The 27,857-nt window shown below is 41.8% G+C and overlaps 1 protein-coding gene across 3 annotated transcripts in view; it reads left to right on the top strand.

Moving 5' to 3' along the window:
- Positions 1 to 27,857, top strand: part of LOC308630364 (transcription elongation factor A protein 1) — a 59,241-nt gene that overhangs the window by 16,572 nt on the left and 14,812 nt on the right. The window contains exons 8-11 of one of the 3 annotated variants that reach the window (XM_081258980.1): positions 503 to 679; positions 18,108 to 18,170; positions 22,977 to 23,082; positions 27,748 to 27,835. In XM_081258980.1, coding sequence (XP_081115106.1) covers positions 503 to 679; positions 18,108 to 18,170; positions 22,977 to 23,082; positions 27,748 to 27,835 — 434 coding nt within the window. Of the gene's footprint in view, positions 1 to 502; positions 680 to 2,256; positions 4,036 to 9,448; positions 9,689 to 18,107; positions 18,171 to 22,976; positions 23,083 to 27,747; positions 27,836 to 27,857 lie in introns of those variants that run through there. The other 2 variants (XM_081258979.1, XM_081258978.1) reach the window with 2 other exon arrangements.

The raw sequence follows: 27,857 nt of genomic DNA, 5'->3' as shown, positions 1-27,857 counted from the left end.
GCAATGGTTAAGAATCCTCCTGCCAATGCAGGGGACAGGGGTTCAGTCCCTGGTCCAGGAAGATCCCACGTGCCGTGGAGCAGCTAAGCCCGTGCGCTCGCTGCAACTAGAGAAAGGCCGCGTGCAGCAGCGAAGACCCAACGCAGACAAAAATTAAAATTAATTAATTAATTAATTACACATTCATAAAAAAATAAAATAAGAGCTGCAAAGAACATGACTCAGCTAAAATATACTGCTTGTGTCCAGCCACCCGAACATATCATTAGGATACAATGTGTTTCAAGGAACTGATTCATTAGGAAAACATATAGTACAAGGCAGGGTAATCATATGTCCTATAAAAGTTTAAATAAAGAGATGGGGGGTATAAGGATGGGAGGAATTATATTTCTGTGGCCAAATATAACCTATAATGTGAGTAAGCACATGTTGTAGGTGCCTAGCACAATGCTCCACACACTTGAATAAATAATCCTAGTCCTGTTCCGTTTTTTTGCAGGGTCCTATCAGTGGCGTGAATAGAGACATTTCTATTCTTCAGTGCCATGGAGATTTGGATCCTTTAGTTCCCCTAATGTTTGGTTCTCTTACTGCTGAAAGGCTAAAGACATTGGTAAATCCAACCAATGTAACCTTCAAAACCTATGGAGGCATGATGCACAGTTCATGTCAACAGGTAAGTGTTTGGAAGCAGTAATTATAGAGACACGTCTGCAACTGTTTTCATGTGATATTTTTAAGATAAATAACATTTGACTGCTTGGGGATTTAAAGAAATTAATTAATGAATTCACATCGAACCATAGGTTAGTAGGACTTACATCAAAGTTTCTGCAACTTAATTCAACAGACATTCACTAATTTCTTATTACGTGTAAACTGTAAATAATTCAAGGACAAATAAAAAACATTTCTTTGTTAAAATCTAAAGTAGGTTACTTAAAATGAAAATTTTTAATAGGGAGAAGAATATATATCCAAGTAACTATATAGAAAGCAGAATGTGGTATGTGTTATATTAGAAGTTTTTTAAAAGTGCTCTGAAAAACTGAGACGGGTGATCATAAGAATGAGGGTTGTCAGGATAGGTTTGGAGGCTTGAAAAGGACTAGAATAAAAATCAATTGCTAAGCATTGAGACAGTCCAAGTTAACATTTTTTGCATCTGTCAGCCTGGCGAAATCATTTGCTTCGGGACAGAGAAGGCAGGTAGTAATATGACTTATCCAGAAAGACGGGGAACCTGGGATGCTAGGTGTTACTGAGAACATAGTCGAGCCCCTGATGATGCGTTGAATCCAGAAAGGGTGACACGCCGGGTACCAGGAGGGAGGAGCTGAGGGTCCAGAGCAGTGGTTTTCAAAGCACACCCGGCCCCCCTGCCCGGAGCTTAACAAACACACAGATGCCAGGACTCCAGACTCGGTGCCTCTGAGTCAGCACATTGAGGCTTCAAGGGGCAGGTGCAGGCGGCTGTGTGTGTGGGGATGAGACTCTGTTCACCACACTGGAGAACGCTGGATGGACAGCTCGGGGCAGGAAGGGACAGGAGGTGGGGCTGGAGGAGGTGGGGTCGCAGTGGGGGCCACACGGCGGGGGAGACAGGCCACCACTGTGCCGTGCCTTCTTTGCCGAGTGAGGAAGCGATGCGGGTGAGGGTTCCTGCCTGCTCACGTGTGGGTCTAGGGCTGGCGGCAGGAAATGCGTTGGAGGGAAGTGAGAAAGCTGGGCCAGATGCAGGGGTCGAGCAGTGTCCTCGCTGGTGGAGTCACCTCTGCGGCTCTCCAGGCCTGCCTTGGGGACCTGCTCCCCTCAGCCTCAGCTGGCTGGTGGTGTGCGAATCCTTTGGAAAGGCACAAAGCATTTGGTGCTGTTGATTTAGCATTTCATTCTAATGAGGGAGTGTTAGAAGCTGGGCGCGGACACTTGGTTGACGGCAGTTGTGTACATACCAAGTCTTCTCTGTGTAGTTATTGTCACTTTTAGACCCCCGCCACCCCCAGTGTTTTATTTTGTTCAAGCAGTGCAAATGCAGACCCTTTTCATAGGACTTCATAACACGTGAGAGTGATCATTGAATTACGATAATCATCATCGTGGGAAATGTTTTCTAATTTCTATCGGCGCCTCATTCCTCTTTCACCACTTTTTATGTAATTGTAGTAAAAATGTGGTTTTAGTTAGCGGTATTTAGTGGGGATTTAATTTCTGATTTGTGTAACTGCATATTAATAATCTCTTTATTCCAAATAGGAAATGATGGATGTCAAGCAGTTCATTGATAAACTCCTACCTCCCATGGATTGACGTCACTGAGAGGCCGTGTGGAGAAGCGCACACCAGCAGCGTCGTCGTAGAGTATAAAGTTTTTTCTGCGCCCGATCTTGAAACCTCTGATGTTTGCAGTGTTAAAATGTTTTGCAAATACACACCAATGACACAGACTAAATAAATCTCCTCGTGGGAAATTTATGATCTTTTAAGTTTCTATGTATGTATTTGTATAACATGATCCAGAATATATTAGTATTAAAATAGGTGAAGCAGCTAGCTTCTTTCTCTCCTATGTAATTCAGCAAAATAATAAAATACTGTAACCAGATTTTTTATTACATCACTTGAAAATTATTAGTATGCTTAATGAAAGCTTGTTCAGGTATAAATGGGCAGTTAAGACATAAAATGTCTATGCGTGCTGTGACTTAAGACTCTGGACTTATTCCCAAATTACTTAGTCACCATGCAGTATCTGTATTTTTATATATGTGTTCATATGTACTTAATGATTATAATGTGTAATAAGAATGAGGTGTTATTACATTATCCCTCATAATAGGGATAATGCTTCTAAGTGTCAATAAAAGGAAACATTGCTGTCTTCAGTTAATGGCCCTTTTATTTGGGGGCCAGGTTTTTCTTTCCTGAATATAATTTCTATTTAATACTCTTTTTTTCCTCTCTAGAAAAGAAATGTGTTCTTTCTTCTTTTTTATCCTTCATAACAGACCAAATATTGCCTACTTGCCATGGACATCTGCTGTCAATACATGCTGTAATTTGACATTCTGAATCACGGACATGACGGCACTGAAAGTGTATTTATACTTGTAGAAAGAAGCCAGACACCCCTTCAAAGTTTCTACACTACTTGTGAAACTGGACCTTTGTCTGCAGTTTAGGCCTGCAGAGTTACTCGAATCTTCAGTCCAGGTAACGAGAATAATTCTGTGGTTGTATTTTTCTGTAATTAACTGAAAGAATAATTAGGTCATATTCTAGTATGTTCTGAAATATTTAAGACTGATCTTACAAACTGTAATTTCTAAGATGATTTGTTCTAAGATGATTCTCCTCATAGCACAGAGTTTTAGTTTACTTATTTTGCACATATGTTTGAAACCGACTGCTGTAGGAAATGAACAATCCATTTGAAAAATTTGCTTTACTTTTATCTGCCAGTGGACTTATTTGAAATTTTCACTCTAGTCAGAGAGGATCTTTTTAAGTTAGTTTCTGTGCAAACATAAAAGTAGCAACTATTTGATTTTAAATAGATTTTTCAGATTATTGGTTAACATTATTTGAAAACAAGTTTATGGGTAATAAAAGTTAGTCAGAACTCAGTACATATGGTGTAGTTACCACCCAGTTTAATATGTAGCAAAAATGTACGCCTGATGTTTCTGAGCTGTTGTTAATTTTTCTGCTGTATTCCAACTGACTAGAACACCGTTAGGAACGCATCTTTATAAATGGGTGCTACTTGAAGATGGAAATGATTTCGTATGGACAGCGCCTAGGATGTTAATAATGAAGCCATACGTTTATGTCTGGATTTACAGTTTTTAAACAATCATTTACTAAGTCATTTTGCTTTTATCTTGAAGAATATAAGCTGTTGTTTCACGTACACAAATCAGCAAGATCTAATTTATGGCAAGAAATATTCCATTGAAATGTGCTGTAACGTGGGAAAATGTAAATCTTTTTCACGGTTTCTATCAATGTGAAATAAAATGTAATTCTGACTTTTCTGTGACTGGCTCTTTGGAATATTATTTTTAACATTTGGGTTTCCTTGGAATGGCTGTCTGTAAGGAAAAGGAGGAAAGCGACAGTGTAATCCCAGGAACACACATTGAGAGGGAAGTTTGATGGTGGTGTGGCCCCCGCCTGGCTCTCTCCAGGCGGGGCCCAGGCTTCCTATTCCTCAGTGTCATTAACAAGCTGAACAAATCTTCAGTTTGATTTTCAGTGTTCCTAACCTATTTAAGAAGTTTGGTGTTTCCCTCTGTCTTTTCCTTCCATGTAGTGTTCGTGGGATTTTTAAAATTCGTGTCATAAATCAGTTGTCCAAGTAGTTTCTTTTCCTTTTATCTCACTGCTGATCTCTAACTTTTCCCAGTAAGGAATCCTGTCTCTTCTGCCTCTTAAGCAGTCCTTCAGCTTCTGCTTTTGAATAAAGTGACAGCTCACCTTTTTGTGAGGCTGCTTGTTCTATTTTGGGGTAGCCCTCGTGGTAAGAGAGTTCTGTACTGTAATGCTCTCTTCAACTTCAGCTCTTTTTTAGATTTATCCTTCTTCACAGCAGCATCATATTTCACGTGATAATCTTTGATTTCATCATCCTTTTGAAACTCTTGGTTCGCAATCAGATGTGGTCAGAGCGTGGTATTGTTTACGTCTGTCGACAGGTAACGACAGTGTCTATGTATGTGAGTCATTGGGAGGTTTGCCTACTACTGAAGTCCTTATTGCTACTTTTTAGAAGTAGATACATGACACCCTCCTAACAACATACCATTTTATTCGTAAAATTTACTAAAAAGTGAAAATTTGTTAAGTACTTAATATATTCCAGGCAGGCACTGTACTAAGCATTTTATATCCTTTACTCATATAATCTTCACATCAACCTTATCTTCATTTTACAGAAGAGGAAACTGATCCCTGGAGAGATGAACTGTTTGCCTGTGGTTACAGAGCTATTATGTGTAAGAGCCAGGGTTCAAAATGATGTGCCTTAATTACTTTGTGGTCCCCTGCCTTGCCCTGTGCCCCTGTGAGGTAATTTAAATGCTTCTAAACATAAATAAATGAATAAATAAATACAACACAAACTTATATTTCATATAATTCAAAACACCTAGAAATGCTAAATAAACTAGGGTAAAAATCAGCTTGCCCTAAAGAAATTGCATCCTGCGGTACCCAGAGAGAACTGAAAAGGGACCTAAAACCCACACGGCACACTTGACTTGGGGTCTCAGAAATAACTCACCGTTACGAAGCTAGCACCCTTTTAAGGGCTACACTCTTTGTCATAAGGTGAACTGGAAAAAGGTCTGACTGCCAGGAAGCGATGGGGAAGCTTGTCTATTTTGGCTTGGGCTCTGAATGAGAGAGAAGGGAGCTCTTCACTTGAATTTGTTTAACCAGAAGCTTGTCCTCATAGATATTTGGATTTTGAATTTATACTATTAATGTGGCCTGGAAACACATAAGCTTCTAAGTTAATATCAACAGTTTCCTTGGGGACTTCCCTGGCAGTGCAGTGGTTAGGCCTCGGCACTTTCACTGCTGGGCTTGGGTTCGATCCCTGATCGGGGAATTAAGATCCAGCATGCTGTAAGGTGAGGCAGAAAAAAAAAAGAATTTCCTCAGACTGGCTCTGCCCCTCGGGCACCTGGAAGAGACAAACAGATTCTTTTTATTTGTTTATTTATTTAGGCGGGCTTCTCATTGTGGTGACTTATCTTGTTGCACGGGCTCTAGGCATGTGGGCTCTGTAGTTGTGGTGCGTGGGCTCAGTAGTTGTGGCTCACAGGCTCTAGAGCGCAGGCTCAGTGGTTGTGGTGCACAGGCTTAGTTGCTCCGTGGCATGTGGGATCTTCCCGGACCAGGGCTTGAACCCGTGTCCCCTGCATTGGCAGGCGGATTCTTAACCACTGTGCCACCAGGGAAGTCCCCATACAGACTCTTTTTGGAGAGTGACATTCTCAACCCAGGCTGGTTAATTTAGCCCTGCCAAAAGTGAGCTCAACACCCCCAAAGGATGAAGCCTATGAGAGAACTATCTACATGGGAACATGAGATGACACAAAAGGTAAAGGGATCATTGGTCTCTCAGGAACTTTAAGAGGACAGATGGTATGAGAGAGTTAACCAACCAGAGAAACGAACAGACAAGTGAGGACACAGTATCAGAAAATGCAGCTTTGGGACTTCCCTGCTGGCGCAGTGGTTAAGAATCCGCCTGTCCATGCAGCGGACTCGGGTTCGAGCCCTGGTCCGGGAAGATCCCACATGCCACGGAGCAACTAAGCCTGTGCGCCACAACTATTGAGCCCACGTGTCACAACTACTGAAGCCCGTGTGCTCAGAGCCCGTGCTCCGCAACAAGAGAAGCCACCGCAATGAGAAGCCCACGCACCGCAACCAAGAGTAGCCCCCACTCGCTGCAACTAGAGAAAGCCTGCCCGCAGCAATGAAGACCCAACACAGCCAAAAATAAACAAATAAATTTATTTAAAAAAAGAAGAAAATGCAGCTTTGAAAAAGAAAACGTCTAGAAGTGAAAAATAACCACTCAAGTGAAAAATCTTAATGGAGAAGCATTATTTATGATGGTAAAATATTTGAAACAACCCAATGTGGGGTAAAAGTGGACCAGCTAAATAAACTACCCTCCGCCTACACAATGGATTGTTACACTGCTATAAAAAAAGAATGAGGATGCTCTGTATTAATTTGGGAAGGATTCAGAATACATTATTGATGAAGAAATAAGGTAAAAAACAAAGGGGAGGAAATAAGACCATATATTTGACTTGGCTAGAGTTTGCATTAAAAGAAAACCTCAAATGCGAGAAGGATGCAAAGAAGAACCTAATAAAAGCGGTTATGGATTGGGGAACGGATGAGGCAGGTAAGGAAAGGAGGGGAGAAGGCCGGCCTTGGATGTGCTTTTTTTATTCTTCAGACTTTTTAGTGCGGTAAAATATAACAAAATTTACAGTTTTAACCACTTTAAAATTATACAGTTCAGTGGCATTCATTACATCCACATTGTTGTGCAACCGTCACCACCTTCCCCCTCCAGAACTTTATCAACTTCCCAAACTGAAACCCCATACTCCTTGTTCTTCAGATTTTGAGTTGTAATATCTGACCTACAAAAAATATTCAAATGGATGGATTAAACTGCATATTAGGGACTTCCCTGGTGGTCCATGGGTTAAGACTCCACACTCCCACTATGGGGGCCTGGGTTCGATCCCTGGTCAGGGAACTAGATCCCACATGCTGCAACTAAAGATCCCGCATGCCACAACGAAGACCTGGCACAGTCAAATAAATAAATATTTTTAAAAACCCTGCATATTAGACACAACAGACGTGTATGTGTGTGAAATTGTGTATGAAAGAAAGCTCTGAGGAATTTACTCAGAAGAAATCCCAGCAAGCAAAAGGGGAGGGTAAGAGACTAGAAAAGTAAAATTAAGAGGTCCAATATAAAGTTTAATGGAAGTTGCAGGAGAGAAGAGAATGGGAGAGAAGCAATACATGAAGATAAAATGACTGACATTTTTCCAGACTTCAGGAAAGGTAAGAAATCTCAGATTCAGGAAGAAAAATGTTACTAACAGTATAAATAAACTAAGTCTCTAAAGAGACATTTCATGGTGCAAAGCAAAACAATAGCATAGAAAAAGATCTTAATAGCAACCAGAGAGAGCCTGCTTTCACTGTCACACAGCATACTTAAGAAAAACACCACCAGAGGTCAGAAGATAATGGGGTAACATCAAAGTGGGAGAGAAAAGGACGATTTTTTCCCATTTGGTGGGCTGTCTTTTCTCCTCTTGATAGCAATCTTTGATGTGCAAACCTATTTAATTTTATCAAAGTCCAGTTTATCTGTTTCCTTTTGTTGCTTGTACTTTTGGTGTCATACCTAAAAAGCCATTGTGAAATCCAAGGTCATGAAGATTTATCATTGTCATTTTAACAAAATTAAGTGTTTCCAGGTTGCCTCTTGTAAGCTCTGTAAAACTAACTCTTGCCCCCAACACCCCTGGAAAAGTGCGCCACTGCTTGTGAGGCAAGGTACTCCCCAATCCATGGATTGTTTTCCTCTGGATAAAGCACATCAGACTCATCACTAAATTGTTTCAGTTTTGTCATTTGACAATGTTATGTGTATTTTACCACAGTGAAAGTACAGTAAGCTGATGCTTTGGAAAAAAACAAAAATGACAATTATTAGAGTAAATGTACAAATCTACAAACATAAATGGCGATTTGTACATACTCATTATTAACTGATGCATCAAGTGGACAACAAACTGAGGTATAAGTATTTGAACAATAAAATTAATTTCGGGCTAATGGGCCCATATAGAACTTCACATCTGCCGTTACAGAATACACATTCTTTTTCAGGACACATAGAATATTTATAAACATTGATAAAACAAATCTCAATAAATACCTTAGAACCAGTAACTTTGCAATCGTATATTTTTACTGCAATTTAAGTTGGGAATCAATAATAAAAAGACAATTTTAAGATGAAAGGAAATAAAGAAAAAGGGACATGGTTCAAATTACTCTTTCCCCCAAATAACTGAGGTAGAACAAAACCTTACATCATAGTATAGAAAAAACATTATTAGGTGGTGAATTTTGACTAATGATGGTTCAACTGGTTGTGGGGATAGGTCTGCAAACTGCACGAGATGGTAGTCAAGGGCGTTAATTGGGCAAAGACCTATTGAAGGAGCCTATACTCTCCAGTATTGATAATTTCAATTTTCTACCTTGGCTTTATGTTGTTACTCATAACTCTTTAGGACGTCAACTTCCTCACTGACCTTCAGAGCAGGCGAGATGCCTTCATTAACTTCTTTGATGAGAACGTTACTGTCAACTATTATTCAACTGTATTCAAGGTACTGCGGCCAACATTCTGAGTCCAGGAAACAAACACGATTGGGTCTTCGGCTTTACGGCGCTTACAAACGACTTTAAAGAGGAAGCGCTTACAATGGTCACATTCCTACGATAAAGGCCTATTCAGGAGGATGGGGAATCTGATTTCCAGGCAGCCGTCGACGGCGAGGAAAATGCTGGGGTTCCGACTGACTGCAAAAGCCGCCCACGTTCCACCGTCCAAAGCCGCCGGGCTCGGCACCCCGGGGCTCTCTGCGGGCGCCACAGCTCGGGGAAGGCGGACCGGGGAACTGGGGACAGGGGACGGGGTCCGCTGGGCGGGCTGGGCGGGGCCGGAGGGAGCGCGCGCAAAGCTCGGCCGCGCCGCCCGCCCACTTTCACGACAGCCGGCGAAGCCCTGCGGCCGGGCGGGCTTGTTGCCCAGCTGGTCCGCTATCGATTGGAGGCCCCTGCTCGGCGCGCGCGGAGCTCGATTGGCGCTGCCTGCGGGGGGAGGAGCGCCGCCTCCGCCGCCGTTGCCGCCGCCGCCGCGGGCTCCGTGAGTGAGGAAGCGCCTCGGTCAGGCCTGCTGAGGGCCCTCGCCGACGCCTGGGCTCACCCGCTGCCCCGCCAGCTCCGCTCTCTTCCCGTCCCCCGTGGCCCGGCGCGGGGCAGGGCTGCCGGAGCCATGGAGGACGAGGTGGTCCGCATTGCCAAGAAGATGGACAAGATGGTGCAGAAGAAGAACGCGGTGAGCGCGGCGGGCGGCGCGGGCCGGAGGGAGGCCGGGTGGCGGGCGGGGGCCAGTCGGCCTGAGGGGGCTCCCGGCCCGCAGTGAGCGCGGCGGGTGCCGCGTGACGGCGGCGAGGCCCGCGCTCTGGGGAGGGGATTCTGGGCGGGGGACTTCGTGTCCCGCGGCCGCGTCCCGGGCAGGGGTTCTTGGGGGGCGTCCTGTCCCACAGCTGCGTCCCGGGCAGGGGTTCTGTGGGGGGGCGTCCTGTCCCGCGGCCGCGTCCCGGGCAGGGGTTCTGGGGGGCGTCCCGTCCCGCAGCTGCGTCCTGGGCAGGGGTTCTGGGGGGGCGTCCTGTCCCGCGGCCGCGTCCCGGGCAGAGGTCCTGGGGGTGGACCCCAGGGAGGGCGTCCGGTCCCTCGGCCACCGGCTCTGGGACCCGCCCTGGGCGCCCGAGGCCCCTCGTGATGAGCGCAGCCTGGTAAACTCCATCGAGGCAATAATCCTCCTCATTATTTTAAACGTCACGGTGGTAAAGCCTCGTTGGTTTAGCTGAAGAGTGCCGAGAGCCCTCCCTGTTTGAAAGAATTCGTTCTCTTTTCCGGGCTCATTGGCCAGCATCGAGAAAACAACATCAAGCAGAGGTTTGTGATCAGTTTTAGACATGAAGCTGTTAAAGCAAAGTGTGAATTTTCTGGATCTTATTTTTGAAGAAGGCTGAACATTCCCTTGATTGTCTCAACCACCCTGCATGTTTGCTTAGCAATTAAAAATGTAAACTATGCCAGTGTATTTGGCAAGTTGCTAAACTTTTTTGAAAAAGTGGATCTTGTTAGGCCGCGGCGTGCGAGGAGCTGTGTTGAAGGCACTCGCACTGACGAGCTGTGCTGCCGGCTGGATTTGGACACATGTCGTTTCTGGTCCTTTCTCAGTGGTTTATGGTTGATACCAGTGGCGTTTTCTGTTACTGATAATGTGTTCATGTGAACGTGTTCTCTTGTGGTTTGTATGAGGTGCTCCAGTTTCTGCATTTCTGTCCACCTGTGTGGGCCACTTGCAGTCCCTTGCTTCCGAGTCGTCTATTTTCAGCTAAACTTCTGAAATTCTAAGTCAAACTAACGTGAAGGAGAAAAGGGCTGCTCTGAATTGCACAGCACTTTGGAGTTACAAAGCATCTGTGCAGAATTCTTTGGGGACTCACGACAGCTGTGTTGCATTCACTTTACAGAATAAGAAACTGAATCAGACCAAGCAGTTCACCTCCTTAAATGAAGTGTGCGTTGTGGATTAAGCCAGGACCCGAGTTTTCTGCTGGGCAGCATGCAGAAGTAGTGTTAAACACTGAATTCTTAAGACTTCAGACTTAGCCTGCGCCTCTTTTCCTTTAACAGGTGCATTGCCCAGCATGTAATTTCATACTCTGTTAATCTGTATTTGCAATTTTGGCTTTTTAAAGTATTTCCTGTTTGTTTTCTGTTCCAGACGTTGCCTGTGCCATTTATTTTTTCTGTTGATACAGGCCTTTCATTCCTCACTGCAAGTGATGAGTTCTGTATATTTGATTGGCTGAACGTTTCTGTTAGTCTGTTTAAACTGGCAAGTTTTTTTTCTTTGCCTAGAGAACCCTAGACTCCCCTAGTAGAAGCTGGCTCCTAGGGAAAAAAGCTGTTACTTGGGTAATTTTTTTCTCGAACTCGGGCTATAAAATGTGTACCTTTTAATCATCTAGTGCACTAGGTGTTTTTGTTTTGTTTCCTTTCCTTGAAATAGATGTTTCCTAGAAATGAGGAATTCCTTAGTGAACAAGTATGGAGAAGACCAGTTTGTATTTATCTGCAGTTCTCAAATTATAAACACATAATGCACCAGCAGGAGAATGAGGATAAGCTCCACAGATAATCCTCAAGTCTCATTTTTCTTCTCAAATCTTATATTTCTAGTAGTACAAAACTTTACCAATATAAAAACTTGCCCCCCCGCAAAAGAAAGGTAAAATTGACTGGCTCTTTTACTTTTTTTTCCTTCTCTCTTTTCCTGTCTGTCTTACAGAAATTCAAATAGGCAAATGAAATAGAGAAAGGGAAATGGTCTGAATGACTCTCCCTCCCTGCCCTCCAGAGCACATCAGCAGCCCATTAATAGCTTTTTAAGTGTTCAGTAATTTAACAGAAGTCATTCTGGGGATTTTAGGATTATGGTAGATTTGTTTCTCTTTTTTGTGTGTGTGGTTTCCAGATTTTCTCTGAGTTATTTTTTATATTATTTTGATACTGTGAAAAAGTAAACTTTGCTTGAAATGTAATAGTTATCCTCTGAATTGAAGTTTAAGTGCTGTTATTAGATACTGTTTTAATAAAACCGTAGGTGTCACTTTTAAGTAATAATAAAACAGCTACCATTTATTGAGCTATTACTCTGAGCTAGGCATTCTACTAAGTTACCTACCTTATCTCATTTATTCCTCAGACAGTTTATTGAGATAAGTATTATCTCTATTCTAAAAATGAGGAAATGAAGTATTTAGAAAGTTAATTGTCTTAAGCTTAATAGCTACAAAGAGGCCAAATGAAGATGTGAATCTAAATCTATTTTGTTTCAAAGCCAGTACTACTCTGTTCAACTACAGCATCTCTAGAAGACCCTTGCATCTGTATCTGAACCTTGCCTGGGTACAATTGTACGACCAGGGCACTTGCTGTCGTGGGGCAGACGGGTTTCCCTAAATACCCCAACAGTGTCTTGACCTGGTACTACCCAGGGTGTTGCCCCACGTGTGTACTTGATCTTAAACAGTACACGCTTTGAGGCCATGATGAACCACGTGAATTAGTGCCAAATTTTCAGATATTAGCTTTTTTAAAAAAAATAATGTATTTTTTAAAATTTATTTATTTATTCATTTTTGGCTGCGTTGGGTCTTCGTTGCTGCACGCGGGCTTTCTCTAGTTGCGGCGAGCGGGGGCCGCTCTTCGTTGCAGTGTGTGGGCTTCTCACTGCAGTGGCTCCTCTTGTTGCGGAGCACGGGCTCTAGGCGCGTGGGCTTCAGTACTTGTGGCTCGCGGGCTCTAGAACGCAGGCTAAGTAGTTGTGGTTCGCAGGCTCAGTAGTTGTGGCTCGCGGGCTCTAGAGCGCAGGCTCAGTAGTTGTGGTGCACGGGCTCAGTAGTTGTGGCGCACGGGCTCTAGAGCGCAGGCTCAGTAGTTGTGGCTCGCGGGCTCTAGAGCGCAGGCTCAGTAGTTGTGGCGCATGGGCTTAGGTGCTCCGCGGCATGTGGGATCCTCCCGGACCAGGATCAAACCCGTGTCCCCTGCATCGGCAGGTGGATTCTTAACCACTGCGCCACCAGGGAAGCCCCAGGGTATTAGCTGTTTTTTACATAGCTTTTTTCTTGTTATTTTGACTTTATCAATAAGCAAGTCTTTGACTCCTAATCTTGATTCAAATCCTGGCTCTTCTGAACTTTAGCTGTGTGATCTTAGGCAAGTTTCTTAACATCTCTAAAATGTCTTTCTTGGTAGTAAATTGGAGATAGTTTAGTAAAGATAAGATGAATATGAAATTCTTGACAGTGCCTAGGATATGGTAAAGGCTAAAAAACCTTCTGGGTTATCTTTGTAAAGGATTTATAGCACTAGACTGTAGAAAGAGGAGTCAGGTGAGAGCATAGAATTTTCAAGCTCACAGACACATTTTGTGGGGTGTTGAGGTTTGTGTATTTTTTCTGCACTGAAGGCTTAGGGCTGAGTAGAATTAAATTGCAGAGAGAGAAACTGAAACTAGGTGTTAGAATTTCCTAGGAGCAGGGATACCTGAAATATGTACATTTCTAAGTCTTTATTGTACCTGGGTTAGAAAGAAAACTTTGGTTTCCCTATCAGGGTTAGATTAATTAGCATAAATTGAAATTTAGAATGACTGCACAATCTTATAACAGCTTTATTTAGCTGTACATTACAGTTCACCGTTTTAAAGTACACAATTAAGTGGTTTTTAATATATTTGTAGATTTGTGCAGCTATCACCACTATCTAATTTTAGAACATTTTCATCACTCCAGATAGAAACTGTCCATTAAGTAACCCATTAAGTAGTCACCATATCTACCCCAACCACTAATATACTTCAATAAAATAAAAATAAAAGCTTTTATTTTTTAATTTTTATTTATTCATTTTTTGGCCATGCTGCATGGCTCGCAGGATCTTCATTCCCTCACCAGGGATTGAACCCAGGCCACTGCAGTGAAAGCACTGAGTCTTAACCACTGGACTGCCAGGGAATTCCCACAAGCTTTTAATTTTTATGAAGTTGATTTTATATATTTTTTTCTTTTGTTGCTGTGCTTTTGGTGTAGAATAACTACAAATTTGAGGCAACATAGTAAATTTATATTTCCTAGTTTATAGTGATGTTGGTGAGCTGTAACTCAAATATTTATAATTTGTTTCCTTTTTAAAAAAATAAGTAGCATCTTAATTTTTTAGACCTTACAATCTCATCATAATTCTTAGTAAGAATTGTTTTTGAGTTGATTGAGCTTAAATAATGCTCTCTTAAAATGCTGGCGTTATGGCTCTTTGAGAATATTATTATGGTAGAAACAGATAATTTTTATATCTTTTATACCTCTTATCAACCATCTCCTTTGTGTTAGGCACTCTAATTTGATACTTCATATGTGTTACATTACCTCATTTGACCATTTTAACTACTCAAGGTTGGCATATTATGCTCATGTACATATGAAGAAGCTGAAGCTTGAGAAGACCAAGTAACATTCCCAATATCTTATAATTTGGAAATGACAGAACATGGATTTGAATCTAGATCAATCATATAGGTATAGCCCGTGTTCTTAACTGTATATTCCATATTGCTCCTTCTCTCTTACATCTCTTTGAAGAGAAGGATTTTTGTATCCTGTACAGTCTTGTATATACTGGGTTTTCAGTATACCATATTTTATAGAAGTACTTCCTTCTGTTGACAAGTAGGAGTACCACCATGTAATATGGTAGTGTGGTAGCTATTTATTTTTTCGCCAGTACTATGAACTAAATTTGACTCTGGAAGTTAAGGTAGAATTTTTCTTTCTCTTGCATCATTGTCTATAGGAGATGCTGCAATCTAGTAGACTTGACCTTTAGAGGCAGGTGATGACTGGGGACTGTTTGATAATGCTGTTCACCGGAGTTCACAGAGCAGAACTGCCACGGGGGGTGGGGGAGGGGTTATGGAATGGAAAGAGCAGTGGTGTAAGGGTCAGGAAACTGGATTCTTGTCCCTTTACATTACCCAACAGTGTGGCCTTGGGCAAGTCACTTACCTTCTCTGAGTTTAAGGTTTTTTTCTTGTGTAATTGAGGGTTTGAAGTAGATGCTCAAAGATTTCTGCCCGTTTTTGAATTCGCTGAGGTCAGAAAGGGTTTCTGTTGTGCTCATTGCTGTGTCCTCAACACAGAGCAGAGCTTGGCACATGGTGCTAGTTGGGTATTTGTTGAGAGGCAGTAAGTGTCCTTTGACAGAATGGGGTAAATCTCACCTTTTCTAGTTAGTAATCATGTGACCTTGTGCAAGTTTCTTAACTTACCTGGGCTTTAATTTCCTCCTCTGTAAAACGGGGACGATAAGATTCCCTTCTTCCGTAGGGTTTCTGTAAAGATGAAATGAGATACTGCGTGTAAAGTGTCTAACACAGCGATTGGCACACAGTGACTCAAAAGCTTTTGTCACTGAATTAATATACGATCATCTCTTTTTTGCCCTTTTCACTCACCCAGATCATCATAGTTGTTTATTTCTTTTTTTATAAATTTATTTATTTGTTTATTTTTGACTGCGTTGGGTCTTCGTTGCTGCGCATCGGCTTTCTCTAGTTCCGGCGGGCCTTCTCTAGTTCCGGCGAGCGGGGGCTACTCTTCGTTGCTGTGCGTGGGCTTCCCATTGCGGTGGCTTCTCTTGCTGCGGAGCACGGGCTCTAGGCACGTGGGCTTCAGTAGTTGTGGCTCGCGGGCTCTAGAGCGCAGGCTTAGTAGTTGTGGTACACGAGCTTAGTTGCTCTGCGGCATGTGGGATCTTCCCGGACCAGGGCTCGAACCTATGTTGCCTGAATTGGCAGGCAGATTCTTAACCACTGCGCCACCAGGGAAGTCCTGTCTTCCTTTTTAATTGATCCTAGGTCAGAAATCGTTCAGAAAGACCATGGAGACATGGGTAGAAGAAAAACATCCATGGTAGATAAGGATACAGGCCCACAGTCTCGCAATCAAAACCTTTAGAGTCTGATATATTTGAGAATTCCAAATTTTTCAGGGTTATAAAGATGATATAGTACAAACATCATATATTTCATAATATCCTCAGTGAGATCTGGGAAGTTCCCAGTAATCATATTAGCATTTCTGTAGTGAAATGCAGCATTTTCGCATTAAGTGGGATAAGTAGAACATAAATAGCTTCATGCATCTGTTGAGATGAGATGTTGCTGCCAAGTGAGTTTACTGAAAATCTGTGAGAAATGAGAAGTCTTGGTTGTCAAAGGATTTTGGTTTGGAGATTTGCAGATACGGGATTGAAGATACTCGCTCACAAAAATGTCATGCCTATAGAAATTCTTGATTAATAGTAAATTTAAAGTCAGTGTTTTATTTTTTAACAACTCTAATGTTTTACTATTTTTAGTTGCCTCTAAAGAAAAATTATAGAATTTTTTGATCAAAAGGAATCTGTAAGCAGTGGATCATTAACATCCTTCATAATAGTCTGTTTCATAATTTCTTTTGAACTTAAGTTTTTATTTATAAGGTACTGGGTTAAATTAAAATGATGTCTCTGTTTGTGGCCAGAAGAGTCAATACTGTTTTATTCTCTACAGCCATGTCTGTCTGTCAACTTTAAATGGAAAAATTATCTGACTGGAAACCTCTGCTTGATTTTAAATTTAAGAAATATACTGATACCATGAGGTTCCATGCTTGTTTCTTCCTTTGGGGTGCATATGAGGGATGTGTTGCAGGGCTTTCTGTTTTCCCTGGGTGTGCTGTGTTTCACTGGTTCGCAGGGTGCTAGTTTTCATATTTTAACATTTCAGAAAGCAGAATGAGTTACACATGTTGCTGGCCAGATGGCCGTTGGCATGCACTCTCACAGGCAGAGCATCAAACCCAGCATCGACATTTGCGGAACGGGTGTCAGTGGCTTGGAAGCAAATCTGAGAGAGTAGTGGAGTGTTCTTCGACCCTCGAGGGACCAAATGGTAGCAGAGAAGCGGGGGCGAAGGCAGTGAGCCCCGCGCACCTCAGTGCCCACAGAGAGCTAGTGGCTCTGAGCTCTTCTATGGATTCTTTTGTGAAGTGGTGCATTACTAGTGTTTTGATACCAACTCTTTGTGGGCTAAAGACAGATATTGAATCCGAGTCAGTAAACAATTTATAAGCATTAGACTCTGAGTGCGACTTAGTTTTAGAACCGCCTTAGCCAGTTTTGATTATATTTTTCTTTTTCTGTATGTAAACGGTGATACATGATAAAAATTCCAAGTCTAAAGGAATTACAAAAGTAAAAAGAGGTGATAAAAAAGTTTACCGTAGTTTAATAGTTTTTTTGTTAGTAGTATGTGGAATAATGATTTGTCCAAATATAGTACATTAAGTCACTATTAGACTAAACGAAATATGACTGATTAAGTGGATGTCTTAGAGGAGCTGAAATATGGCCAATGGGAGTGAATATCAGATTGGAACGTTGGCCACAAGCTGCAGGTGGCGCTGTTGCTTCTCCCCTTTTAACCTTAGCGCTCTCCATAAAGCTTCCAGGTTTGTTCCGTCTTCCTCAGCTAAGTGGGAACCTTTGACTCTAGGTGGCACCTGGCCTGCGAGCTTAACGCAGATCTTAACTGTGGATTTCCTTTCAGAATTTGCTTTTTACTGCTTTGCAAGAATCAGGTAGACAGCAGTGTTCTTGTGACTGAGCAGCGAGGTACAGGGGCCTCGTGAGAATTCCAGGGAAGTGATGCCCCTCACGAATGCTGGAGGTGCTGCGGCATTTTGGGGACCCTCCCCACCGCCGCCATTCCCATGTCCCCAGGCAGCTGCCCTACATGAATTTTGGGGTGTGTTGTACCACCACAGTAAGAAACATTTTATATTTGTAATTGGGGCACATATAGACAAATACGGCTGAAAGTAAACTTTCACAAAACAACACTTAGGTGCTGGTTATAACCCAGTAAATGCATTTTATGATCCTCTAGTGAGTTGCAACCCCTGTTTGGAAAACTCTTTCTCTCTCCCTCTCTCTCATCTATATATCTATATACCATTCCCCTCACATGAATAAGTGAGCCCTAGGGAATTGTGGATAGGAAAATATAAATTTAGATCTCTAGTTACTCCTTGCTTTACTATCTGGGAAATTCAATTTGAAATTATTTTATTTTACAGGCTGGAGCATTGGATTTACTGAAGGAGCTTAAGAATATTCCCATGACCTTGGAATTATTACAGGTATGTGCTAATATGTATCATAATTTTTGAATAGGTATTTTTGTATTTTCCTGTTATGGTGAGACATTATTAACTTGTTTTTTTGAGATGGTAACATAAATCAGTAGTCTTCTAAGTTACCATTATAGAAAAATGATGCCTTTCTCAGGAAGAATAAAACATACCCTCCGAGGTTGACAGTGGAAGTGAAACTCACTATGAAAGGAAGTTGGACCCTTGGCCCTGACTTGATCCCCCAAGATTTCCCTTTCTGGATCTGCGGTCGCCAGCTGTGCTGCTTGAAGCTGGCCTGAGGGTGAGGGTGCAAGGGTCGCTCGCTCTTCTCCCTCTCTCAGCGCCGCCGGCCTGCCCTGTGCACAGTCGGGTGTCTGGTCGTCGTTGTGTAGTCATCACTCAAGTCTTAATGTTGCAGCAGGACTAAAACATAAAAAAACAACTTTAACACAAGTCAGAATGTTAAAAAGGAAACTGAATTGTGAGATGAATCTAGCTGTTTTCTACTACACATTTCTTATTATCCATGAGTGCCGCCTTTGATATTTCCATTCCATTAAGTCAGAATTTAGGGAAGGGTGACAAGGGTGTGTACGTGGTTGAGGAAAAAAAAAATCACGTGTATTTTCACTAATATCTAACTGAAATCAAGCATTTCTTTCAATTATGAAGGCAGTAAACCACAGGTGAATTAGTATTTATGACTAACTGAAAGAAATCACAGATATTTTAACCTCATGTTGTAGATATACATGTTATAGATATATTGACGTGTGTTTTTGCCCATTATCCTGGTAGCTCTTATATGTTATGCTAGGCCTTATTTAATGTTTCAATAATGGAGCACATATATTACTGTGTCACACTTAAGAAAACATTTTGTAACTTTATATAACTGCTTTTTTTTGTAATCCTATGTATTTTATTTAATCCATTTTAAAAGCATTCTGAGGAGGGGTCCATAAGCTTCAGTTTACCAAAGGGATCCATGGTGGGCAAAAGGTTAAGAATGCCTCCTCTAAGAATAGAACCAAGAAGGAGAAAGGAAGCAAGTCATAAAGTCCTGTCTTCTCAGTTCACATCTCCTGTCCAAGGATCGGCAGCTCTGGCAGATCAGTTCTGAGAATAACCTTGAGTCTGTGTCAGTACCTCACCACCTAGGTGTGGCCTTATCCTAGCAGTTCTGTGTGGGGATAACCACATTGAAAACAACAGTAACCTCAGTGTTTGTTTAAGAGATGTGTAGTTTTATAGAGGGTGTGCAGTTTGGGTAGGGTTATCATTTATAACATACTTTTGATTTTTTTATATGCTTCATTCCTTGGAAAGTTTATGTATTTATATAACAAACTTTTGAGTTTTTATTAGGATTAGAAATTGTTTCGGGTTATAAAGATGAATAAAATATGGTCTTTCCCCCTCATTGAGCTTCAAGTCTAGTAGAGGAAAACTGCCATGTAAACAAACAGAAAGGTATAGTTGCCCAGATAGAAGTCTGTATAGGATTTACACTAAGTCCCCTACATACGAACAAGTTCCGTTCTGAGAGCTCATTCATAAGTCTAATTTGTTTGTAAGTCCCACAAAGTTAGCCTAGGTACCCAACCAATACAATCGGCTATATCGTACTGTATGGTAATAGGTTTATAATACTTTTCACACAAAGAATACATAAAAAAACAAAAAAGAAAGAAAACGTTTTTAATCTTACAGTACAGTACCTTGAAAAGTACAATAGCACGGTATAACAGCTGGCATCCAGGGGCTGGCATCGAGTGAACAGGCAGGAAGAGTTGCTGACTGGAGGAGGGAGAGCAGGTGGGAGATGGTAGGAGATGGAGGGCGACCTGCAATGTCACTCACGCCTGACGCTGATGGCACAGGTTCTGGTTCCTTGCTGGATTCAATTCTATCTACCCTCTTGAGAAAACGGTCCAGTGATGTCTGGGTAGCAGCTCTTTTTTTCTCATCATAGATGACACGGTAGCACTGGATTGCATTCTGAACGGCCTCTGCAACCTTCGTGCACCGTTCCACGTGCGGGTCCTGTGCTTCACACACTAACAGTGCCTCCTCAGATAGAACTAACTTATGTGATTGGACATGCGAACACCCATTCGCATCTTTGCAAGTTCGCAACTTGAAGGTTTGTATATGGGGGATTTATTGTGTTTGTTATAGGTAGGCCAAAAGAGAAGCACAAAGAAGTTTACTTCTTAATCTGATTCCTTAACCTGGGAGGCTCAGGAAAGCCTTCATATGGTGATAAAGCGTAAACTGAGTCTCAGAACATGAATAGGTTCTCCCTAGGCAGATAGGACCGGGAATGGTATTCCAGCAGAGAAAGCAGGATGTGGAAGCAGTGCGACCTGTTCAGGTGGAGGAAGTCTGATGCAGGGTTGAAGACACAGGCTGGCTGGCATGCAGGGCTGCAGCTGCGGTCCTGAGAGCATCCTGCCAGGCGGCGGGGGGCGGGGCAGTGCGTGCCCAGGTTTGCAGGGAGGAAGAATCGGGAAGCTTGTTGACTGACGCAGGTGCTCAAGGAGCAGTGATGAGGGCCTGAACTAAGGGTGTAGCAGTAGGAGTGGAGAGAAGGGGTACTTGTTGTTGAGGGACAACCTACAAGAATTGGTAGCCAACCAGATGGGGGGTGAAGGAGAAGGTGGAGTCTAGGATGACTGAGGTGTTTGCCGTGGTGACTGGGTAGATGGTGCCATTTTACAGGAAAGCAAAATTCAAGGAAACCTAATGTGGCGGCGTTGGGATGAGGAGGAAATAAAGGTGGAAGGGTAAGGAGATAAGGATAATTTTGGATCCATTGGGTTTTGAGATGCCTGTGAAACGGATGTAGATTCTGCTGTGTAGCTGAGTTTATATCCTAGAGCAGTACTGTCAGATAGGTTCATAGTCCTTTCCTCTTTCTACTTTCTTCTACTCTTCCCAAAATACCTCCTAAAGGGAAGAAACAAACTTACTCAAATACTCTTAGTGTTTCACTCTACCTCCACAGCCTCGTTTCTCATTATTCTTGACTGGACAATCTCTCCCTTAGGTGAGTATGTTTAGTACAGATCCCTGTGTTCTCCTTATGGGTTTTCTTAGGTTTTAAGCAGAGCTTAGGTTTGGTCTCTTTAGCGATCAGAACATTCTGTGATCATTAAAAAGCAGTCACCCTACAGCACACGTTTGTTCATAATCTCCTTATACCTTTGCTCGCCTCTGACCACCTCCTAAAGTCCCATTTTCTTTGCCAATCCATGTTGATCCCAAGCTCCAGAACTGTATTAGTGACTCAAGTTATTTCCTCCACTCATTCCAAAATTGGGTTTTCTTCTAGGCGGGGGTCGGGCGCTGGGGAAGGAGGGGCGCCACAGGCCTCGGGGCGGTAGCAGTCAGCACGTTAGCAGCATCCCGTGGGGCAGCTCGGAGACCACGAGACTGAGCTGTGCCATCCGCCCAGGCACCTGCCTCTGGAAGGTTTTCTGCATTGAAGTGCCTGCTACACCAGCTAACGAAGTAGTGCTTTAGAGAAGTTCTAAAACATTTTAAAGTTCTGAAAGTCTTTTCTTCACTGAAAAGAGTTCTGAGAACATATTATTTTCTACAAGAAAGAAGCCACTTTCTGTGGGAAAAGAATCCCCAAAACACTAATCTCAAATCATCTTGGGGTTTTAGAGTCGTGAGTCCCCTGTGTCTCTCTGCTGTGGAACCTTCATCCGCCTTGCTCAGCTCTCCAAGAGAGAACACAGGGCACTCCAGCCAGACACATATTCTAGACTCTTCAGCAACTGTCCCGATTCTCTTTGTTGAGTACATTGAATTATTTAAAAGGAAATCTTAAGGACCCATTTATTTCTCGGCCTTAAAGTTTATAGCAGGGATTCCCGTCTCTTTTTTTTTCTCACTAACAATTCCTTTTGTTATTTTGTTCTTCCATATCCATATCCATATTTTGAAAGATTTTCTACTGACAACCTGAACTTACTAAATTTACCATTTACCATTTACCATCCATAATTGGCCTGTCATAGCCTTTGTGTTCTTTAAGCACAATTTGAAAACCGTTGATGTGTTGGAAGGAGCATGGACTTTGGAGGTAACAGACCTGGATTAAAATCCAGTTTTGCCAGTTAGTAGTGGTGTGATGCTGGGCAGTTATTTTGTTTTTTTCATGGGCAGTTATTTATTGATGCTTCTAGTCTGTTCATCTTTAAAAATAGGGATAATGATCTCAACTTTAAAGGGCTGTTAGGAAGGGTAATGAGTATGGACGCTCCCAGCATAACCCTGGGCACGTAGTGTCGCCACAAGTCAAATTACCTGTGTTCTGTGACGTCCATTCTTAATATCTGTGATTATGTGCTGGTGTTTAAACCTCTGTGGGTGGTGGTATTTGTTTGGGTGTCCTTACAAGTTGCAACAGGTGGTGTACAGAGTAATCTGTAGGAGAATGTAGAGAAGCAAAATGCGTGTGTTAGCCGTGGTTGCATCAGCCTGCCTTGTGTACAAACACAGACACTTTATCTTCTGTTCTCTTGTGGGAAAGACTGATTTCATTTTGCTAGTTAACCAGCCTTACTTTAGTAGCAGGTTACATGCTTGCAGGTCTCAGTGATGAGAACCTTGATGCATCTAATGTTTGATTTGAAGATGTCTGTGTCTTAAGTCTACAGTCTACCACCAAAAGAATTCAGATAATTGATTTTTTTTCTGTTCTAAAATGGAAACAGGCATCTGGGAAAGAAGAAAAGGAAACAGTGAATTGCCTGAAATAAAATCGCTTATACGTATTTTTTTGTCATTGCCTTGCAGTCCACAAGAATCGGAATGTCAGTGAATGCTATTCGCAAGCAGAGCACAGATGAAGAAGTTACATCTTTAGCAAAGTCCCTCATCAAATCCTGGAAAAAGTTATTAGGTATAATCGATCTTCCATTACATATATTTATGATGTTCTGGTTTCTTCAGACATTGGGTTGTTGAGTTTTTTTTCTCTTAATGAATATAGATGTTTTGAAATCAGTGCCTTTATAATATGGGAGGGAGCTTTAGTTTGACTTCCTTGAGGGTTCTACTTTTTAAACTAGTCAGATTTAGCTTTCTTGTTTTTCAACACTTACAACTGAATTGCCTCTTTAAGAAGAAAATTTTCCTCCAAGGGGAAGGTGTGACACTTTTGGAAAAGGTTTTTGAAATAGTTTTCTAACTTACAGAAAATTTGCAAGAATAATAAAAAGAACTCAACATGTCCTTTTTCTAGATCATTAATTTTTAACATTTGCCATATTTGTTTTGTCATATTCTCTCTCTTCCGTATGTATATACTCTCACACACATATTTTTCCTGAACCATTTGTGAATAGGTTGCCTCTGTCATGCTTTATTTACTCTTTAATACTTAAGTGTGTGTGTTCTTGGAACAAGTTTATTTTCTTATGTAATCATAATACAGGAAATTCAGGAAATTTAACATCGGTGCAGTACCTTACTCTGCAGTGCATGTTGCAGTTTTGCCAGTTGTCCCAGTAATGACCCTTCCAGCTTTTCTCTCCTCCAGAACAGGACCCAGTCCAGGGCCATGTAATCTAGTCTGCCAGTGTGGAATAGTTCTTTTAGTACATTGACTTTTGAAGAATGCACACCCCTCCCCCCTCCCCCCTTTGTTGTTGTGTGTGGGTTTTTGTTTCTTTGTTTGTTTTGTTTTTTTGGACTGCACAGTGCAGCTTGTGGGATCTTAGTTCCCTGACCAGGGATTGAACCTGAGCCCATGGCAGTGAAATTGCGGAGTCCTAACCAGTGGACCGCCAGCGAATTCCCTGCTTTGTTTTTAATAACATGTCCTTACTTGGGGTTTATCTGGCATTTTCTCATGACTAGATCTGGTTGCGCATCCACAGTTGAGGTACTGCATACGTGTGTTGTGTCTTTCCCAGGTATCACGTGCAGAGGCAGGGTGGTGTTAAGGTTGAGACCCAGCCGAGGTGTGCAGTGCATCGTTTATGATTTTTCCTCTTGTGTCTAGTAGGGGTTCTGTGGTGGTCACTTTAAGACCCTGAAACTGTCTTGCTCCCCATCGGACCCGCCCCCCTGTTAGTACCCACTGATTGTTGCCGAAACCACCCTTTACAGTGAAAGTTGCAAAGTTATGATATTCTGGCTTTTCTACTTCTTCAGTATTTATACATCATCATTCTATAAGAAAGAACCCTCATTTTACCTCCCAGTTCTTTTTCTATTATTAGTGTGGGCACGTGGATTCTTATTCTATATAATGGATTATAATCCATTACTGTTCATATTTATTTTGGTATTTACATTGTCCCAGCTTTGACCAGTGGGCACCCCTTCAAACTGGCTCCTGTGTCCCTTTGACAAGCTCCCTTCAGTTGTTTTTTTTTTTTTTTTTTTAATCTCTTTCTGACATTCTGGCATCACAAAATATGTTGGACTTATCTAACCCAGCCCTGGAATGAGCCATTTCCCTAGCAGTTATCAGCCTTATATGGAAGAGAAAATAGAAAAAGTGAAGGTTTTAAAATTTCATAGACAGCAATAGTAATAATAAAAGACTTATTACTTACAAGAGCTTGGAAACTAGGAACCAAAAATTGTAAAGCCTATAAAATTTAGAAAGTCTAATTTTAAGAAAACTAATGTAATATATGATCCTGTATTGGATTCCTAACCAGAAAGAAACATTGCTATAAAGATCATTATTGGGATAATTGGCAGAATTTTATAAGGTCAGTGGGTAGGTAAACAATCTTGTATCATTGCAGGATCTACTTACTGTGGTTATATACATGAATTTCTTTATTCTTAGGGAATTCATAGTGAAGTATTTAGGGATAAGGGAGCATAGTATCTGCTACTCATTTTCCGATGGTTCAAAAGAGATGTGTCTTTGTGCACACAGTGGTGCGTGTGAGTGTGTATGTGTCTGCACATGCGTGTGTACGTGCGTGCCGGGGGCTGGGGGATGAATGAGTGAGGAAGGAAGCGTACCAAAATGTTAACAGTCGGGGGGGGGAGGGGTCTGAGTAAAGCTGTTTGTAATGTTCTTATAACATCTGTGCGACTGTCGAGTTCTTTCCGAATAAAAAGCTTTTTAAAAAAGGCTGATCTTTAAAGACAGACTGAAACTATATTTCATTTAAATTTTAAATTCATTCCACATTCTAAAGTAATTAAAATTAGCAACAGGAAGTTGATTAAGGACCATATATGTACATTTTTATTTCTGGAAAGAATGGTTTACGTTTTGTGGGAGAAAAGGGTGGACGTTGCAGTTATGTTCATTTAATCTTAAAGAAGTTTTACTCTTGTATACTTATTGGAGGTATTATCAGTACAAGTTCTTCTTTAAAAATGTTTTTATTTATCCTAAAAGATTTACATGTTCATTAAATAAAATTTGGAGAGTTGGAGGAGGGAAAAATCATCCTTATTAAATCTCTCTCTAAATACAACTGTCAGTTAATATCTTGTATTTTCTCCTCTTTTTCCTCCTGGTGCATGAATTTTGCTTCAACTATAATTTTACTTATGCTCTGTATACTTACTTATACTGTCTTTTCAGTGAAATTTTTTTGTATTTTTCCATCATCGTAGCTTATTTTTATTGGCTTCAGAATAATCTACTGGGTGATGAATATCTCTCCCCTTAAATCTTTTTCTTTAGATTGTTAGCTAGATTTCTGGAAGATCTACTACTGCTTCTAGGTAGCACAGTTTTGAATACTTAAGATATGCCAAGCATTGACCTGTATTAGTGCGTTTAGTTCTCCTGACGATCCAGTGTGCCCGGTGCTATTGTAACCCACACTTTATGATGAGGCCGCCGAGGCACTGAGAGATTAGGGACCTTGTGCGCAGCTGGATCGGTGGTGAGTAGCCAGGGTGGGATGTGATCTGCAGACAGTCTGAGTCCAGAGCTGGAGCACTTCCCGGGGTTCCGCTGTATTACCCACGGCACTCTGTTCACAGAGTAGGAATGTTTTTAAGACTGGTCATACCTCTACTGCCCTGCCTTCTCAGAGGACTGCCCCAGTACACACTGCACTAGAGCTGCTTTACTGCTCCCCCGCCATCACTGGACCCTTGTTAGACAGTATCGCCTGGTTATATCACCTTTCCGAAGCTTTCTGCCTGTTATTTTGGGAGTACGTCTTAGTCCTTGCTATATTCTGTAATGTCATTATTGATCTTTGTTTTCTACCTCACAATACTGTAGCATCTTTAGGCCTTCCAGGGGAATTATAGAATAAAGGGAGCAGTAAAATTGGTGTGTGAGAACTGACGTGTGTCATAGGGACTTGAATTGTGTTTCAGGTTTGGTCACCCTGACATTTATAAGTGAAGTTCTAGAATTGTGACTGGGACCATTCTTAGTCAGTCAGTGTCATCCAGGTTGGTGTATTAGGTCATCTGGTGACACTCACGCCTCACCACCAGAGATTTGGATGGAATGGTTTGGGATGGGAGCTTGAGCACGAGGACATGCCTAGAGTTGCCTAGGTGGTCCTGCTACACGGTTGAATGTTTGTTCTTCTGTATTCTATGCAGAGGGGTGTGGAGAATGGAATTATGTATGTAGTTCTTATTTATGCAGCTCGTGTAGGGATCAAACTGTGGATCACAGTGGGTTACACAGTACATCCAAACGTTTTCTGAACCTAGCGTCCAGGCTGTTTTGCTTGATTTAAACATGAATGTTGGGCTTCCCTGGTGGCGCAGTGGTTGAGAGTCCGCCTGCCGATGCAGGGGACACGGGTTCGTGCCCCGGTCTGGGAGGATCCCACGTGCCGCGGAGCGGCTGGGCCCGTGAGCCATGGCTGTTGAGCCTGCGCGTCCGGAGCCTGTGCTCCGCAGCGGGAGAGGCCACAACAGTGAGAGGCCCGCATACCGCAAAAAAAAAACAAAAAACAAAAAACATGAATGTTTCTTTTCAGTGCTGAACTATTGCCTTGACCCAACCTATTTTATGTACTTTATTTCCCCATGTCTAATTGCTCACTTCCTTAAGTCTTAAAGCTTGTGCTTTATTAGTATTAATAATCTGTATTAGTTTACAGATTATTTAAGGTAGAGGAGGTGCTGGGTAGGCCTAACTAATAATCCTGAAGTATATTCTATGAAAATGTTCTTTGTTTACTATCCCTGAAATATTTATTTGTATTTTGAGTACCACCTCAAATTTTTTGACTTCATGAAAAATTATCAAAACGATATTGCTGTATATGCTTTGCACTTTCAGTTTTTAAATGACAGTGCTAATGTTTTTCCATATTCTTTCCTTCCCTTGTTCTGAATAATTTTCTACCTTTTATGTTACCACAGGCGTATGAATTTATGGTTCTCACCAAATGAAGGAGTTTATTTGGGAATGCCCACTGAGCAGCCATGTACATATGCTAATAGAATAGCTTGTGTAAACTTCATTTACTTGTTAAAAACTTAGGATTTTAGTGGGGTTTTTTTTGCTTGCATAAATAGCTTGATAACATATAGCAGTCCCATGTTTTGTTTTGTCTTGTTTTGTTTGAACAAGTGCTAACAACTTAGGAATTTCATAAATTTTCAGATGGACCATCAACAGATAAAGACTCTGAAGAAAAGAAAAAAGATACTGCAGTTACATCACAGAATAGCCCTGAAGCAAGAGAGGAAAGGTATTTCACTTTATGGAAACTC

The sequence above is a fragment of the Mesoplodon bidens genome (genome assembly GCF_964165515.1).
Source record: "Mesoplodon bidens genome assembly, chromosome: 16".
In the NCBI taxonomy this organism is placed as follows: Eukaryota; Metazoa; Chordata; class Mammalia; order Artiodactyla; family Ziphiidae; genus Mesoplodon; species Mesoplodon bidens.
Note: the sequence above shows the minus strand (reverse complement) of the source record. Positions and strands in the feature narration are given on the sequence as shown.